Source organism: Rhinoraja longicauda, chromosome 35 (assembly GCF_053455715.1).
Source record: "Rhinoraja longicauda isolate Sanriku21f chromosome 35, sRhiLon1.1, whole genome shotgun sequence".
Taxonomy (NCBI): domain Eukaryota; kingdom Metazoa; phylum Chordata; class Chondrichthyes; order Rajiformes; family Arhynchobatidae; genus Rhinoraja; species Rhinoraja longicauda.
Genome location: NC_135987.1, coordinates 18,808,691 through 18,825,055, shown reverse-complemented (window position 1 = coordinate 18,825,055; position 16,365 = coordinate 18,808,691). Strand labels below are relative to the sequence as shown.

General features: G+C 43.5%; 1 protein-coding gene across 1 annotated transcript; it reads left to right on the top strand.

The window, feature by feature from the left end:
• The first annotated feature begins 355 nt into the window (after nt 1–355).
• On the top strand, nt 356–14,890 carry lrit1a (leucine-rich repeat, immunoglobulin-like and transmembrane domains 1a). The gene is made up of 4 exons (XM_078428353.1): nt 356–477; nt 2,598–3,070; nt 11,005–11,310; nt 13,794–14,890. The coding sequence occupies exons 1-4, from the start codon at nt 356–358 to the stop codon at nt 14,888–14,890; spliced, it is 1,998 nt and encodes a 665-aa protein (XP_078284479.1).
• Nucleotides 14,891–16,365: the final 1,475 nt, after the last annotated feature.

Here is a 16,365-nt window from a genome sequence, read left to right as displayed (position 1 = left end):
AGGGTCTCGACCCGAAAAACGTCACCCATTCCTTCTCTCCAGAGATGCTGAGCTACTCCAGCACTTTGTGTCTATCTTTGGGACATCCACATTATTGCTCACCATTCATGAGTACAACATTGTCCTGCTGTTCTCAGGCCACGTGTCAATCGCTCATTTGCAGAAGCAATAAGCATCTCAGTGGAAATAACTAAAAAGCCCTCCTTAATCCTCTTCTATCCTTTTTATCTCTTGATTCACTCTGCGGCAGATGAGCACTGTGGGACTTGAACTGCGACGTCAGGAGATGCTGCTGCCGAAGCGGAATTAAGCCGGAAAGTCCTTTGGATCATTCATGTCCAGAGCAGCAAGGAAAATGTCGCTCGGAGCTTGGTTGTGTTCCTGGTTGTGCTTTGGTTCACTAGCTGTGGGGTTCTGTTTGTGTCCTCCACAGTGCATCTGTACCTTCCACAGTCGCATCGATGAACTCAAGGCAAGGTATCTCAGCAGTTTAACATTGATCTTGGATACGGAGGGGGATATAACTGACCGACAACACATGCACAGTTTGCAAGTACTGTACCACAAGGTTTATTATGTGCCAACTGGTTTATTTTGATTGTGCTCTTAAAAATGGTTATATTTACTGATCTGAATGACATCAGCGTACATGTGTTATGGAGAACGATAGATTATAAACTTTGCCTGGGTTTTTTGGAAAATATTTCATAGACTGGAAATGCTATTTCACACAAGGTGTGTTTCAAAGGACTAAATCCTGTTCAGAGTATTTAATAGTTTATTTTTTTATAATACAATTCATTGAATTCTGACGCTAAGCAAAATGGTAAACTGCAAAATAACAGTCAATTTTGGAAAGTGATAAACAGGGTCTGTGTGATTGAGATTTACATAATCACAATAATACGTGGTCAAAAGCCATTTAGCTCTTGTTATTGGCTTCATCCATTTATTCTTAATGATCAGTACACTTTCTATCATACTGATTAATAATGATGTGATCTATTCACCGAGATGCAAGCCTTTTGATTCCACTATGTATGGTACATAGTCATGCCGAATACAAACAATGGGTTTGGCGAAAAATTAGACCTCTGTAGGATTCTTCAGAAATGCATAATATTCCTGGAGAGATGGGGCTACACAATATAAATGTTCAGAGAATCATTCCACTTGCCCCTTGCCTGCTCCTAAATCTGCTATCATTTCTCACACACACACAGCGACATCGACCCGTCGGCAATTGCTCAGTACTGGTGGAGATGAACCTTAAACTGCATTTGCTGTCATTTATGGTCGAGGAGAAAAAAAGAACTGCAGATGCTGATTTACAAAAAAGACACAAAGTGCAGGAGTAACTGAGTGGGTCAGGCAGCTTTTCTGGAAAACATGGATAGGTGATGTTTCTGGTTGGGGCCCTTCATCAGACTTGTGTGGCACTTCATTAACTGCTTCTGTAATGTGTGGTGCTCATTGTTAGCTTGTTGTATTGACCAGTAAGGCAAATCAAGCACCTGGCCTCCAAGTATCTCCATCTCCAGATCTGAGCAATATTGCCCTCTTTACTTATTTTCCAGCATCTCACTTGATTTGGTGAGGATACTCTTTCCTTCTCTCCAGAGGTGTGACGAAGGGTCTCGACCCAAAACGTCACCCATTCCTTCTCTCCTGAGATGTTGCCTGTCCCACTGAGTTACTCCAGCATTTTGTGTCTATCTTCTCTTTGAATGAAAGTTGGCCCGTAGACACTTCCATCGGCAGAGTGGCCAGGAACCAAAGCTATACCATTGTTGGCCAGGAACCAAAACTGCCCCAGCCACCCTACCCAAGAGAAAGCCAAGCTCTTGTTGTGGCACAGGAGGATCTGGTGAGATTGTTCAGTGGTCTAACGCTGTGGCCACAAAATCAAGAGTGGGATTGTTTATTGCTTAATTAGGTAGAACAATGATAAAGGGCACTTTAATTTTTCAGAAATCATAATGGTTTGCCATCAGGCTCACTTGATTAGTTTTCCCACACTGCTTCGAACCCATCAGGACCCCATTCCCATGCTCCCTTCCAACTCACTGGGCCTTGCTTTCCAAACAGGCTTCACGTTGGCCTAGTTCTTCACCAAAACATTATTATATCACTGTACAACATCTAGAAATGTGAATTAAATGTGTGTGGGTGTATTAACAGAATGAATATCTAATAATGATCACATTGAATGGTGGTGCTGGCTCGAAGGGCCGAATGGCCTACTCCTGCACCTATTGTCTATTGTCTAATGTCTAATGTGAAAATGTTGTCAGCTTGGCACCAGCAAAAACTTGAGGCAAATGATTGTGGTTGGGGGAGAAAGCTGTAAAAGAGAGGTGGGGTGGGGGGTGGGGGGGAAACCAAAGCCTGGCAAGTGATAGGTGGATACAGGTGAGGGGGGTTTTACTGGCTGATACCTTTCAAATACCTTTCAAAAGGGGATGGGTGAAAGTCGGAACAATTGAGAGGTTGATGAGTGACGACAATGGTTTACCTTATTTTAACTGACCGTTGAAATGTTTTACAGGCTGTGAAAATTAAGTACACAAACAAGAGACTTTCTTCTTACTTTTCAGGGCTGTACTGTGCAACAATCCAGAGATGACTTTGATTCCTGGAAACATTCCTGACGACACGTTAAAACTGGTGATCGAGCAAACAATAATCAGACAAGTTTCCGCGCATGCGTTCTCCTCTGCTTCCCGGCTGGAGTGTCTCAGGTTGACCTTCAACTCCATCAGCAACTTCAGTGGGGAGAGTCTTCAGGGTCTGACCAGACTGAGGGAACTTCGGCTAAACGACAACGTACTTTCTACCTTTCCGTGGGAAGCCCTCTCCCACCTGCCTCATCTCTGGCTCCTGGACCTGCACAACAATGTTCTCTCATCATTCGCCACTCGAGCAGATCGTTACTTCAAAAGCATCACCTATCTGGATTTATCAAATAACAGGCTGACGACTCTCTCAGTCGGTGTCATCTCAATGTGGCTGATGGTTCCTCCGATGGCCAAAGTGATTTTATCCAACATTAATTCAAAACTGATCATAGGTAAGCGGGAAGAATGCGAATTGTCTATGTTTGGTAGATTTGTATTTTTTTAAATTGAATTGTATTGTTTGATGGAAACATTTGTGAATCAATCCATCAATCCTAAATCATAGGAGCAATATTTAGGCCACCAGTCCATCAAGTCTACTCTGCCATTCAATCATGGCTGATCTATCTTTCTCTCGCAATCCTATTCTCCTGTCTTTCCCCCATACCCTTTCATGCCCTTACTAATCAAGAATCTGTCAATCTCCACTTTAAAAATACCTAATGTCTTGGCCTCCACAGATGTCAGTGGCAATGAATTCCACAGATTCACCACCCTCTGATTTCCTTTCTAAAGTTCAGTCTGAGGAAAGGTCTCGACCCGAAACGTCACCCATTCCTTCTCTCCTGAGATGCTGCCTGACCTGCTGAGTTACTCCAGCATTTTGTGAATAAATCCTTTCTAAAGGAAATCTCCTTTCTAAAAGTGCATCTAAATAATTGATCTGAATAATTTTATATCCAAAGAGACTTGTACCTGAATTATTATTTTAAAACTCCAGTCGGGTTAATATTGTGTTTATGTTTTTAGTTAACCATTTTGGAAAAGTTGCATGGTTATCAATAACAAAGACTTATAATTATCATCTTATTTTGCTTAAACTTTTTTGAGAAATCTTTTTGCTATCATTGCCACTTAGAATTGTTTGACTTTGCTGGTGGGATGTGGATGTTAATAGCGAGGCCAGCATCGAGTGTTCATTTTTCATTGCCCTTTCTCAGCTAACTCAGAGGACAGTTATAAGTCACCCACAAATTGCTACTGCATATATATATTACAACAGGTACAGATATCCTTCTTTGAAGAATATCCCAAAAACAAGATGAGCTGTAAAGACAACTAAATGGTACTGAGACCAGCTGGTCTATTTCTGCAAGTTATTTAGTTAACTGAATTTAAATTCTCAAACTACCATGGAGACTTTTAGTCGTAGAGTTGTACAGCATGGACACAGACCATTTGGCCCACCTTGTTCATGCCTACCAAGTTGGCATATTGCGCTCGAGGCATTTTCTTGCATTTGGCCCATTGTCCTCTAAACACTTCCTTTCCATTCCTCTCCAAATGCCTTTTAAAATTCATAATTGCATCCGCTTCTATAGCTTAAATTAAACTTCCACAACTTAAGCTAATGTCCCTGTCATGAGGCATCCAGATTAAGTTGAGTAACATAACCCTATAATTTGTTTTGATTAAAAATGTCCCTTATAGAAACATAGAAAATAGGCGCAGGAGGAGGCCATTCAGCCCTTCGAGCCAGCACCACCATTCATTGTGATCATGGCTGATCATCCACAGTCAGTAACCTGTGCCCAACTTCTCCCCATATCCATTGATTCCACTAGCCCCTAGAGCTCTATCTAACTCTCTCTTAAATTCATCCAGTGATTTGGCCTCCACTGCCCTCTGTGGCAGAGAATTCCACAAATTCACAACTCTCTGGGTGAAAAAGTTTCTTCTCACCTCAGTTTTAAAGGGCTTCCCCTTTATTCTAAGATTGTGGCCCCTGGGTCTGGACTCTCCCAACATTGGGAACATTTTTCCTGCATCTAGCTTGTTCAGCCCTTTTATAGTTTTATATGTCTCTATAAGATCCCCTCTCATCCTTCTAAACTTCAGTGAATATAATCCTAGTCTTTTCAATCTTTCCTCATATGTCTCTTGTTTCTTGCTAATTCAATATTTTGTCTTTGCAATGATAACTGTTAAAGAACTTTTCAACATGTTAATGATCAGACTTCAGTCAATTTTGACATTGGTGAAAGCACATCAACTTGCCAACTTTATATGCACTGTTAGAGTTTCTTGAAATTCTGTCTGCTGCTATAAACTAAAATAACCTCACTTAAATTGAGCCAGTCCCCAAAAATCAATTCATTGTTGATCATTCCTCATACAGTCCCAATTCTGCAAGGTGCTGATTCATCTCTGGGTTATCCTGCCATCTAATGGTCATCTGTGAGAAAACAACCTGTCGGAAATGTTTCAGTGAACGATCCCCCACTTCACTAAACGTGGGTTGCTGCTTGACTTTATCACCTGGGTAGAACCTAATGAGTTCCTCACCTTCCTCTATAATTTCTGCCTTTTAAATAATCTTTCACCTCCGCTAATAATAGCTTTTATCAATGCAACATTTGTACGTGTTTTCATTGCTTACAAATGTCCACATTGTTGCTGAACCAACTTGTGTTCTGAAAGTGACACAAGTTCAACTAGTCTCCAAAATCTGTACTGATAAGTTACTGCCTAGCTGTGATTTATGTACTTTAAACTGGTCTACCTAACTGTCTTACACTCAATTGTCCATTTTAGTTTAGTTTAGTTTAATGTAACGTGTACCGAGGTACAGTGAAAAGCTTTCGTTGCGTACTATCCAGTCAGTGGATAGACATTACCAAACAGGTAAACTTTCCAAACGTTCGGAGAAAGACGACTAAACAGGCAGAAATGTATATTTGAAGATCAGATATACTTGCACATAGATCACCTTATTTCCAAATTATAAATTATCTTATTTCTTCCTGGGAATAACAAGCTTAAACATGTTATCCACTTAATAAAATTAAGCAAATTACCCTGATCTGGATGAATAGGAAAATAACTGCAGATGCTGGTTCAAATCGAAGGTAGACACAAAATGTTGGTGTAACTCAGCGGGTCAGGCAGCATCTCAGGAGAGAAGGAATGGATGACGTTTAGGGTCGAGACGCTTCTTCAGTCTGAAGAAGGGTCTTACAATAGACAATAGACAATAGACAATAGACAATAGGTGCAGGAGTAGGCCATTCAGCCCTTCGAGCCAGCACCGCCATTCAATGCGATCATGGCTGATCACTCTCAATCAGTACCCCGTTCCTGCCTTCTCCCCATACCCCCTCACTCCGCTATCCTTAAGAGCTCTATCCAGCTCTCTCTTGAAAGCATCCAACGAACTGGCCTCCACTGCCTTCTGAGGCAGAGAATTCCACACCTTCACCACCCTCTGACTGAAAAAGTTCTTCCTCATCTCCGTTCTAAATGGCCTACCCCTTATTCTCAAACTGTGGCCCCTTGTTCTGGACTCCCCCAACATTGGGAACATGTTATCTGCCTCTAATGTGTCCAATCCCCTAATTATCTTATATGTTTCAATAAGATCCCCCCTCATCCTTCTAAATTCCAGTGTATACAAGCCCAATCGCTCCAGCCTTTCAACATACGACAGTCCCGCCATTCCGGGAATTAACCTAGTGAACCTACGCTGCACGCCCTCCATAGCAAGAATATCCTTCCTCAAATTTGGAGACCAAAACTGCACACAGTACTCCAGGTGCGGTCTCACCAGGGCCCGGTACAACTGTAGAAGGACCTCTTTGCTCCTATACTCAACTCCTCTTGTTACGAAGGCCAACATTCCATTGGCTTTCTTCACTGCCTGCTGAACCTGCATGCTTCCTTTCATTGACTGATGCACTAGGACACCCAGATCTCGTTGAACTCCCCCTCCTCCTAACTTGACACCATTCAGATAATAATCTGCCTTTCTATTCTTACTTCCAAAGTGAATAACCTCACACTTACCTACATTAAACTGCATCTGCCATGTATCCGCCCACTCACACAACCTGTCCAAGTCACCCTGCAGCCTTATTGCATCTTCCTCACAATTCACACTACCCCCCAACTTAGTATCATCTGCAAATTTGCTAATGGTACTTTTAATCCCTTCGTCTAAGTCATTAATGTATATCGTAAATAGCTGGGGTCCCAGCACCGAACCTTGCGGTACCCCACTGGTCACTGCCTGCCATTCCGAAAGGGACCCATTTATCCCCACTCTTTGCTTTCTGTCTGTCAACCAATTTTCTATCCATGTCAGTACCCTACCCCCAATACCATGTGCCCTAATTTTGCCCACTAATCTCCTATGTGGGACCTTGTCGAAGGCTTTCTGAAAGTCGAGGTACACCACATCCACTGACTCTCCCTTGTCAATTTTCCTAGTTACATCCTCAAAAAATTCCAGTAGATTTGTCAAGCATGATTTCCCCTTCGTAAATCCATGCTGACTCGGAATGATCCCGTTACTGCTATCCAAATGCTCAGCAATTTCGTCTTTTATAATTGACTCCAGCATCTTCCCCACCACTGATGTCAGACTAACTGGTCTATAATTACCCGTTTTCTCTCTCCCTCCTTTCTTAAAAAGTGGGATAACATTTGCTATCCTCCAATCCACAGGAACTGATCCTGAATCTATAGAACATTGAAAAATGATCTCCAATGCTTCCACTATTTCTAGAGCCACCTCCTTAAGTACTCTGGGATGCAGACCATCAGGCCCTGGGGATTTATCAGCCTTCAGTCCCATCAGTCTACCCAAAACCATTTCCTGCCTAATGTGGATTTCCTTCAGTTCCTCCATCACCCTAGGTTCTCCGGCCCCTAGAACATTTGGGAGATTGTGTGTATCTTCCTCAGTGAAGACAGATCCAAAGTAACGGTTTAACTCGTCTGCCATTTCTTTGTTCCCCATAATAAATTCCCCTGCTTCTGTCTTCAAGGGACCCACATTTGCCTTGACTATTTTTTTCCTCTTCACGTACCTAAAAAAACTTTTGCTATCCTCCTTTATATTATTGGCTAGTTTACCCTCGCACCTCATCTTTTCTCCCCGTATTGCCTTTTTAGTTAACTTTTGTTGCTCTTTAAAAGAGTCCCAATCCTCTGTCTTCCCACTCTTCTTTGCTATGTTATACTTCCTCTCCTTAATTTTTATGCTGTCCCTGACTTCCCTCGTCAGCCACAGGTGTCTCTTACTCCCCTTAGAGTCTTTCCACCTCTTTGGAATAAATTGATCCTGCAACCTCTGCATTATTCCCAGGAATACCTGCCATTGCTGTTCTACCGTCTTCCCTGCTAGGGCCTCCTTCCAATCAATTTTGGCCAGCTCCTGCCTCATGCCTCTGTAATCCCCTTTGCTATACTGTAATACCGACACTTCCGATTTTCCCTTCTGCCTTTCCATTTGCAGAGTAAAACTTATCATGTTGTGATCACTGCCTCCTAATGGCTCTTTTACCTCTAGTCCCCTTATCAGATCAGGATCATTACACAACACTAAATCCAGAATTGCCTTCTCCCTGGTAGGCTCCAGTACAAGCTGTTCTAAGAATCCATCTCGAAGGCACTCTACAAACTCTCTTTCCTGGGGTCCATTTCCAACCTGATTTTCCCAGTCTACCTGCATGTTGAAATCTCCCATAACCACCGTAGCATTACATTTTTGACACGCCAATTTTATCTCCTGATTCAACTTGCACCCTATGTCGAGGCTACTGTTTGGGGGCCTATAGATAACTCCCATTAGGGTCTTTTTACCCTTACAATTTCTCATTTCTATCCATACTGATTCAACATCTCCTGATTCTATGTCACCCCTTGCAAGGGAATGAATATCATTCCTTACCATCAGAGCAACCCCATCCCCTCTGCCCACCTGTCTGTCTTTTCTATACGTTGTGTACCCCTGAATATTCAGTTCCCAGCCCTGGTCCTCTTGTAACCATGTCTCAGTGATCCCTACAACATCATACTTGCCCATGACTAACTGAGCCTCAAGCTCATCCACTTTATTTTTTATACTACGCGCATTTAAGTACAACACTTTAACTTCTGTATTTACCTCCTCTCTCACATCGTTCACAATTGGCCCTGCCCTTAATTTCTTTTCCGCTCTAGAACTTCTGTTCCCATTCTTCCGAGAGTCTTTTGCAATATCTCCTGTATTCCCTTTGACCTCATCTTCATATTCACAATTTGTTAACCCCTCCCCCCCACTACTTAGTTTAAAGCCACAGGTGTCACACTAGCAAACCTGCCTGCCAGAATGTTTGTCCCCCTGCTGTTAAGATGCAACCCGTCCCTTTTGTACAAGTCACCCCTAGCCCAGAAGAGATCCCAGTGGTCCAGAAATCTAAATCCCTGCTCTCTGCACCAGCCCCTCAGCCATAAATTCATACCCTCCATCTCTCTGTTCCTGGCCTCACCAGCACGAGGTACCGGTAGCAGTCCAGAGATAACCACCTTCGACGTCCTACTTCTCAGCGCTTTTCCCAACTCTCTAAACTCCCGCTGTAGCACCTCCTTCCTCTTCCGCCCGACGTCATTCGTGCCCACGTGCACAACGACTTCAGGTTGATCGCCTTCCCTCACTAGGATTTTCTGAAGCCGGTCTGTGATGTGTTGAACCCTGGCACCAGGGAGGCAACAGACCATCCTCAAGTCCCTCCTGCTGCCACAGAATCTTCTGTCCGTCCCTCGGACTATGGAGTCACCGACCACTACGGCTCTTCCAGACTTCGGTCTCCCCTGTCGAGTATCCTTGCCAACAGGTCCGCCACTCGGACTGGAAACGTCTTCTGCCCCGACAGTCTTGACCTGAAACGTCACCCAATTCTTCTCTCCTGAGATGCTGCCTGACCCGCTGAGTTACTCCAGCATTTTGTGTCTATCTGATCTGGATGAAGTACAGAATCTGGCCAACATGCACAGCTTGCCTCAGTTCAAACTCGACATACACTGTTAGGTGCCGTGGGTACATGTTCAGAGAGCCAGACTTAACATCGATTAGTAGTTAGCCACAACATGCTGGAGTAACTCAGCGGGACAGGCAGCATCTCTGGACAGAAGGAATGGGTGACGTTTCGGGTTGAGACCCTTCTTCAGACTAGTAGTTAGTAGTTATCGATTAGTAGTTATTCCCTCACTAAAATTGTGTTGAAAAAAATCCTAGGTGTTAGTTCATTAACTGACTGAAGCCCAAAATGTAAAATGAAAAAATGTGAAGTAATAAGTTTTAATCCTGCAATATAAAACAATAGTTGGGAAATATTAGACTACATATTTGTCTTTGGACATATCCTAACTATAACCAGGGCTAACAAGAACCACAACAAAGCAGTGACCTATTTCTGAATGGACCTTTGATTTCACAGCCAAAAGAGCACTAACTAGACGATTATCAAACTAGTCCCATTCACACCAGGGCAGGGGATCAGGAGCCTGGTCACGGGAACCAGGATTTTGGAAAGAAGATTAGACTGGGTGGTGAAGAGGTTTAGGGAGGGAATTCTAGAGCTTTGGCAGCTGAAGCAGCCTGGAAAAACACGCACAGAAAGTCACAGAAAGAACATCCAGACTTCATGAAGAGAGCACCCAATGTCAGGATCAAGCCTAACTCATTGGAGCATTGAGACAGCAGTTTTAGCCCCAGCACTACCATTCCAGCCCTTTTTTAAGTAACAAGGTGTGGCATGGTGGCGTAGCGGTAGAGTTGCTGCCTTACAGAGGAGGAGACCCGAGTTCGATCTGTATAGAGTTTGCACCTTCTCCCCTTGACTGCGTGGATTTTACCCCGGGTGCTCAGATTTCCTCCCGCACTCCAAAGACGTACAGGTTTGTTGGATAATTTGGCTTCGGTAAAAATTGTAAATCATCCCTCGTGTGTAGGATAGTGTTCGTGTACGGTGATCGCTGGTCAGCGTGGACTCGGTGGGCCGAAGGGCCGCTTCCACGCTGTATCTCTAAACCAAACTAATCCACACTGTATTTCTTTGGGGAGAATTATGCTGTTTTTTGGGGAGATGTAGCTGCAGATTTTGCTTCCTTTTCTCTTTAAATGACCTCTGCTTCATGTTAAATGGTCTCTATTGCTGCATAAAAGACCATTGGCATCGGATCAAACTCCATGGCCCTGCTCCAGCACATGGACACACTGCTGCTGATAAATAATCCATTAAATAAATTATAATAATAGTAAAATAGATGGATTTACAACTGATATTGCTCAGCATGGTGTTTTTTTTCCATTTAACGAAATATGCAAACATATCCTTTTCAACAGGATTACATAACAATCCTTGGGACTGTGACTGCCGGTTATCAGAACTAGTTCATCTTATTAAGATGCACAATCCAACAGCAACATTGATGGATCTCGGATTGAAGTGCTCCCGGCCTGAATATCTCTCCGGAGCTCTCTTGAACAGTATTGAGTTGAGTAAGTGCCAGAGCCCCAGCATCCATGCAGCAGAAAGTAAAGTAATGGCAAGCCCAGGAAGCAAAGTCTCTCTTCGATGTGGAACCACTGGACTTCCCAGCCCGATTATCAGCTGGAGTAGAACGGATAACATGCTGCTGAATGGAACAGGTAGGTGTCAGAGCATCGCAGCCAAGTAAGATTGAGTTGAGTTTAACTCTTTGTAGGGTGCGTCGAACAATCCCTGACGTACACTGGCCCCATCCCCGAACTCTACCTCCGCTAAATTGACGACTGCATTGGTGCTACCTCTTGTACCCATGCAGAACTCACTGACTTCATAAATTTCACCACTAATTTCCATCCTGCTCTTAAATATACTTGGACCATCTCCGGCATCTCCCTACCGTTTCTGGATCTCACCATCTCCATCGCAGGAGACAGACTAGTGACTGACATCTACTACAAACTTACTGACTAAAGCAGTTATTTTCCTACATACTTAATTTATTGTTCCGTGTTCCGAGGTACAGTGTAAAGCCTTTGTTGCATGCTAACTTGTCGGTGGAAAGACTATACATGATTATAATCGAGCCAACCATAGTGTACAGATACTATATAAAGGGAATAACATGAATAACATTCAGTGCAAGGTAAAGTCCGATCAGAGATAGTCCAAGGGCCTCCAGTGAGAATTTATGATTGTAGTTTCAGGACTGCTCTCTAGTTGTTGGCAGCATGGTGCAGTCACTTGATAACAGCTGATAAGAAACTGCCCCTGAATCTGGAGGTGCATTTGGAAAAGTTATGCTAAAGATTCACAAAGTTGAATCAACACCCCCCACACCTGTATCCACTCATCATTTTCGTGGCTTTGCCTGCCTCCCAGACTAAAGAAAGGTCTCAACCAAAGATACTAGAGGAGCAAGATGAACCATTCTGTCGAAATCGCCTATACTGAAGTGCAGTACGCCATTTTAGTAAGCAAAACCCACCATTCGCTCTGCCTCTCGTAGTGTAATCAGTGTTTTGGGGGAACAGTATGTGTGATGATACCATTAAAATGCAGAATATATCTCATCTATCAATTCACAGATTTTTGTTATTTTTCTTTTAAAATGTTTCTGCAAGTTTCTGCCTACTAAAATGGCCGCCGTGACATACTACGGCTTTTAGGGCCGAGTGGTCTATCTTGCTCTGATCTATTATCTTTGGTCTCAACCCCCAAAACATCACTTACCCATGTCCTCCAGAAATGCTTCCTGACCTGCTGAGCTGCACCAGCACTTTGTGTTTTATTCATTCCAGCATCTGCAGTTCCTTGTGTGTCCATTCACAAGTTTGAGGGTCAGTTGGAACTTGCATTCTTTCTCAGTAAATCAGAGTTAGAATCATTGATTCACACTGTACTGGTACAGGTTAAATTTACATGCAGTATCCTATGAAATATGGTGAATGTTTAACATCTTGAAACTTGTTCTTGGGGATGCGTGGGTTTTCTCCGAGATCTTCGGTTTCCTCCCACACTCCAAAGACATACAGGTATGTAGGTTAATTGGCTGGGCAAATGTAAAAATTGTCCCTAGTGGGTGTAGGATAGTGTTAATGTGCGGGGATCGCTGGGCGGCGCGGACCCGGTGGGCCGAAGGGCCTGTTTCCGCGCTGTATCTCTATATCTAAATCTAAATCCCTTTCAACACAATTGCGCAGAACACACAAAATACAAACCACAACTATTTGTTAGTTTAATCCAGCTGTTTGACCTATCCCATAAGTAGCATTGTTCAGGATTTCTTGCAGGAAATTGGTCTCAACTGATCAATAACCAATTGTTATTACAGTACAGTAGTATTTACAGTATTTTGACATAATAAGTTTCAGGCTTTAACAAGGACGAACCCATCCTATTTATTGAATGTCATGGAAGGCTGTGGAGGCCAAGTCAATGGATATTTTTAAGGCAGAGATAGACAGATTCTTGATTAGTACGGGTGTCAGGAGTTATGGGGAGAAGGCAGGAGAATGGGGTTTAGGGAGAGATAGATCAGCCATGATTGAATGGAGTGGACTTGATGGGCTGAATGGCCCAATTCTGCTCCTAAGATTATGAGCTTGTGAACTTAAGAATTGGCTCCCATCTGTGAGTATGGGTTATAAAGTTTATTTGACAATTAATGCAAACAAAACATTGAACATAGAACAGTAAAATACAGGAGCAGACCCTTTGGCCCACGTACCTTTATCCAACACGCTAAATTAAACCAACCCCCATCTGCCTAAACACGGTCCATACCCAATCCCCGCATGCTAACATGCCTGTCTAAAAGCCTCTTAAAAGCTTCTGCACCCCTGAAATCTCCTTCCAGGCACCCACCACTCTGTGTGTAAAAAACATGCGCCCCACACCTCCATTTAAAATTTCCTCCTCTCACGTTGAACCTATTCCCCCTTGCATTTGCCATTTCTATGCCGGCAAAAAGACTCTGACTGTCTACCCTATCTATGCCTCCCATAATTTTATATAAACTTCTATCACGTCTCCTAAAAGCAATGAGAAAGGCAAAGGACGTATTTCAACTTTGAAGTAAAAAGATAATGCTTGACCCATGTACCATGAATGTAACAGCATGTGGTTCATTCATTGTGTCTTGCAGTGATACTGGATAATACTGACAGAGCCCTGAAGGGGTCTACTCTCAGCCTAACTGATATATCCTATCGAGACTCCGGTGAATATTTGTGTCGGGCCAGTAATCTGATGGGAACATCTGGCGCTGTGATATCCCTGCTCGTGGTTGACTCTGCCATGGCAATGGGACCAATCAAAAACACGCCAGAATGGAGATGTCTCAGAAAACCGAGAAATCAGAAAGCTGCCCGGCGTAATGGGAAACTGATGGCCCAGTACGTGAGTATGCTAACCAACATGGTTTCACCCAGGGAGATGTCGAGCAGCTCCTATTCCACTGGTAGGACAGATTACTCCATCCTGCACCAAGACCAGTTGGATCCAGAAACAAACGCCCTGGAGTTTGTTTCCCTGAAGATGAATCCTTCAGAAATTACCAGCTTGTTGGAAAATCGCAGAAGTGTCGATGAGTCCAGCAGTGTAATGTTGAGACCTTCTTTGACCACACCTGAAGCAGACTGCTTAGTGAGAACAGTCAGAGTGATAGGGGGCACCTATCATAGCGTTTCATTGGTTTGGCGATCACCCAAGGGAACAAATGTCACTCTTTTTAGCATTTTGTACACAACATTTGGTGAAAGGGACATGAGCAGGATAAACGTGGGACCCGGGAAGACCAAGATCACCATTGATGGTTTGATGCCACAGACCAAGTACATTGTGTGTGTCTGTGTCAAAGGGATCATCCCCAGGAAAGAGCAGTGTGTGATCTTCTCCACTGACGAGGTGGCTCATGCAAGTGGCACCCAGAAGCTGATCAATGGCGTGGTGATTACCGTGGCCTGCGTGATCGTCATCCCCCTCACTCTCATCGTCTGCTGCGGTGCCTTGAAGAGACGCTGTAGGAAGTTTCTGATAAAACCCCCCGAAGACGATTACCAAAACAACTCCTTTGCCACCTTTGAAAGCTTGGCAACGGGGCCCAGGCCAGACACAACTGAGGAAGATTATCTCACTAATCACAATAAGGATGAGGCCAACAGGCTACTGTCACCAAGGTCCAGTTTCGATTCCGAAGAAGCAACAATTAATGAAGCCCAACAAAATGAATATTTTTGTTGATTGAGTCATATTCACGTGGAGGATTTGAACATCATGGAAGAGAAATACATTTTTAAAGATGAGGACCTCCCCATTTGACCTGTGACCACAGGATAATTCAATGCAAGCCAGCCATAATTTCCCAACACACCAATAGATCACCCAAAAATCCAAATATTTTTATAGTCATTCTATAAATCATCTGTCAACTATTGTTGGGATTTATTTCGGCAAATGTCGCCAGAGTTCAGAGTTTCAGAGGTTGCAAAAGTTGGTGGCAGACCAATAGTTATTGCTCCTTACCAACTGCAAATTGCTTCTTATGAAGATGGTTGTCTTGGATCATGGTATTCCATGCATTAACGTGTTGTAGGGTAAGGAATTCCAGAATGGTGATCCCAGTTATAAGGAAAGAGGGCAAAATATTTCCGAGTCAAGGTTGTGTCTGACTTGGAGGGGAACATGCAGGCATTGCTGCTCCTATCCCCTAGCCACCCTTGTTCTTTTTGGTGAAGAGGACAAGGGTGTAAGAAGCTTTGGTGAGTAGAACTCCTTATAGTTAGTGCACACTACATGCGCAATGGAAGGATTGTGGAGTGAATGAGTGGTGGGGATGAAGTCTTACAACCATCTTCTGCTGGATGCCATCAACCGTCTTGAGTGTTGTGGTGTTGCTCGCAACCTGACAAGTACATGGATAGGCACAAAATGCTGGAGTAACTCAGCAGGTCAGGCAGCATCTCTGGAGAGAATGAATGGGTCGAGACCCTTCTTCAGACTGATGTCAGGGGAGGGGGCGGGACAAAGTACATGGATAGGAAAGGTTTAGACGGATATGGGACAAACGTGGGTAAGTGGGACTACTATAGGTGGGGCATCTCGGTTGGCATGGGCAAGTTGGATCGAAGGGCCTGTTTCCGTGCTGTATGACTCTAAACAGAAAGTATTCCAACATATTGCTGGCTTGTGCATTGTTGAAGACGGGAGGTTTGGTGATGTTAATGCCATTGGCATGGAGTTCAATCTCTTTGATATTGATGGCTTTATCCTCTTGAGGTCAGCTACATATGCAAGTCCCGCTTCAGAGATTTGATCAAAATATTCGAGTGCAGTATCATTGTTGTGTTGCAGTGTCTGATGTGCCTTGCTTTAGATGGGAGATTATATCAGGGCTCTGCTTGCATTCATATGTGATCCCACTCCCAATGTTTCTTTCAAATGGTTCAACGCGGAAGAGTATTCATTAGAAGAGAGAAAGAGAGTATTTAGTGAGAGATTTCCTGTATAATGGCAAATCTCAAATTGTACCATTTCCTTTATTTTTTCCAAATATTTAAAAAATAATTCTGTTGATGCTTTGGGCACTTAATTAAGTTTAGTTTAGAGATACAGCTTGGAAACAAGCCCTTCGGCCTATCGAGTCCACACCGACCAACGAACAGACTACTTCTATGCTATCCCACTTTTGCATCCACTGCCTACACACAAGGGACAAT

Bases quoted from the DNA above. Each gene is read 5' to 3' on its own strand.
- lrit1a (XM_078428353.1), top strand. From the start codon at position 356: ATGTCGCTCGGAGCTTGGTTGTGTTCCTGGTTGTGCTTTGGTTCACTA. The intron at 478-2,597 runs GTATCTCAGCAG...CTTACTTTTCAG, and splicing joins ATCGATGAACTCAAGGCAAG to GGCTGTACTGTGCAACAATC. The intron at 11,311-13,793 runs GTAGGTGTCAGA...TGTGTCTTGCAG, and splicing joins CATGCTGCTGAATGGAACAG to TGATACTGGATAATACTGAC.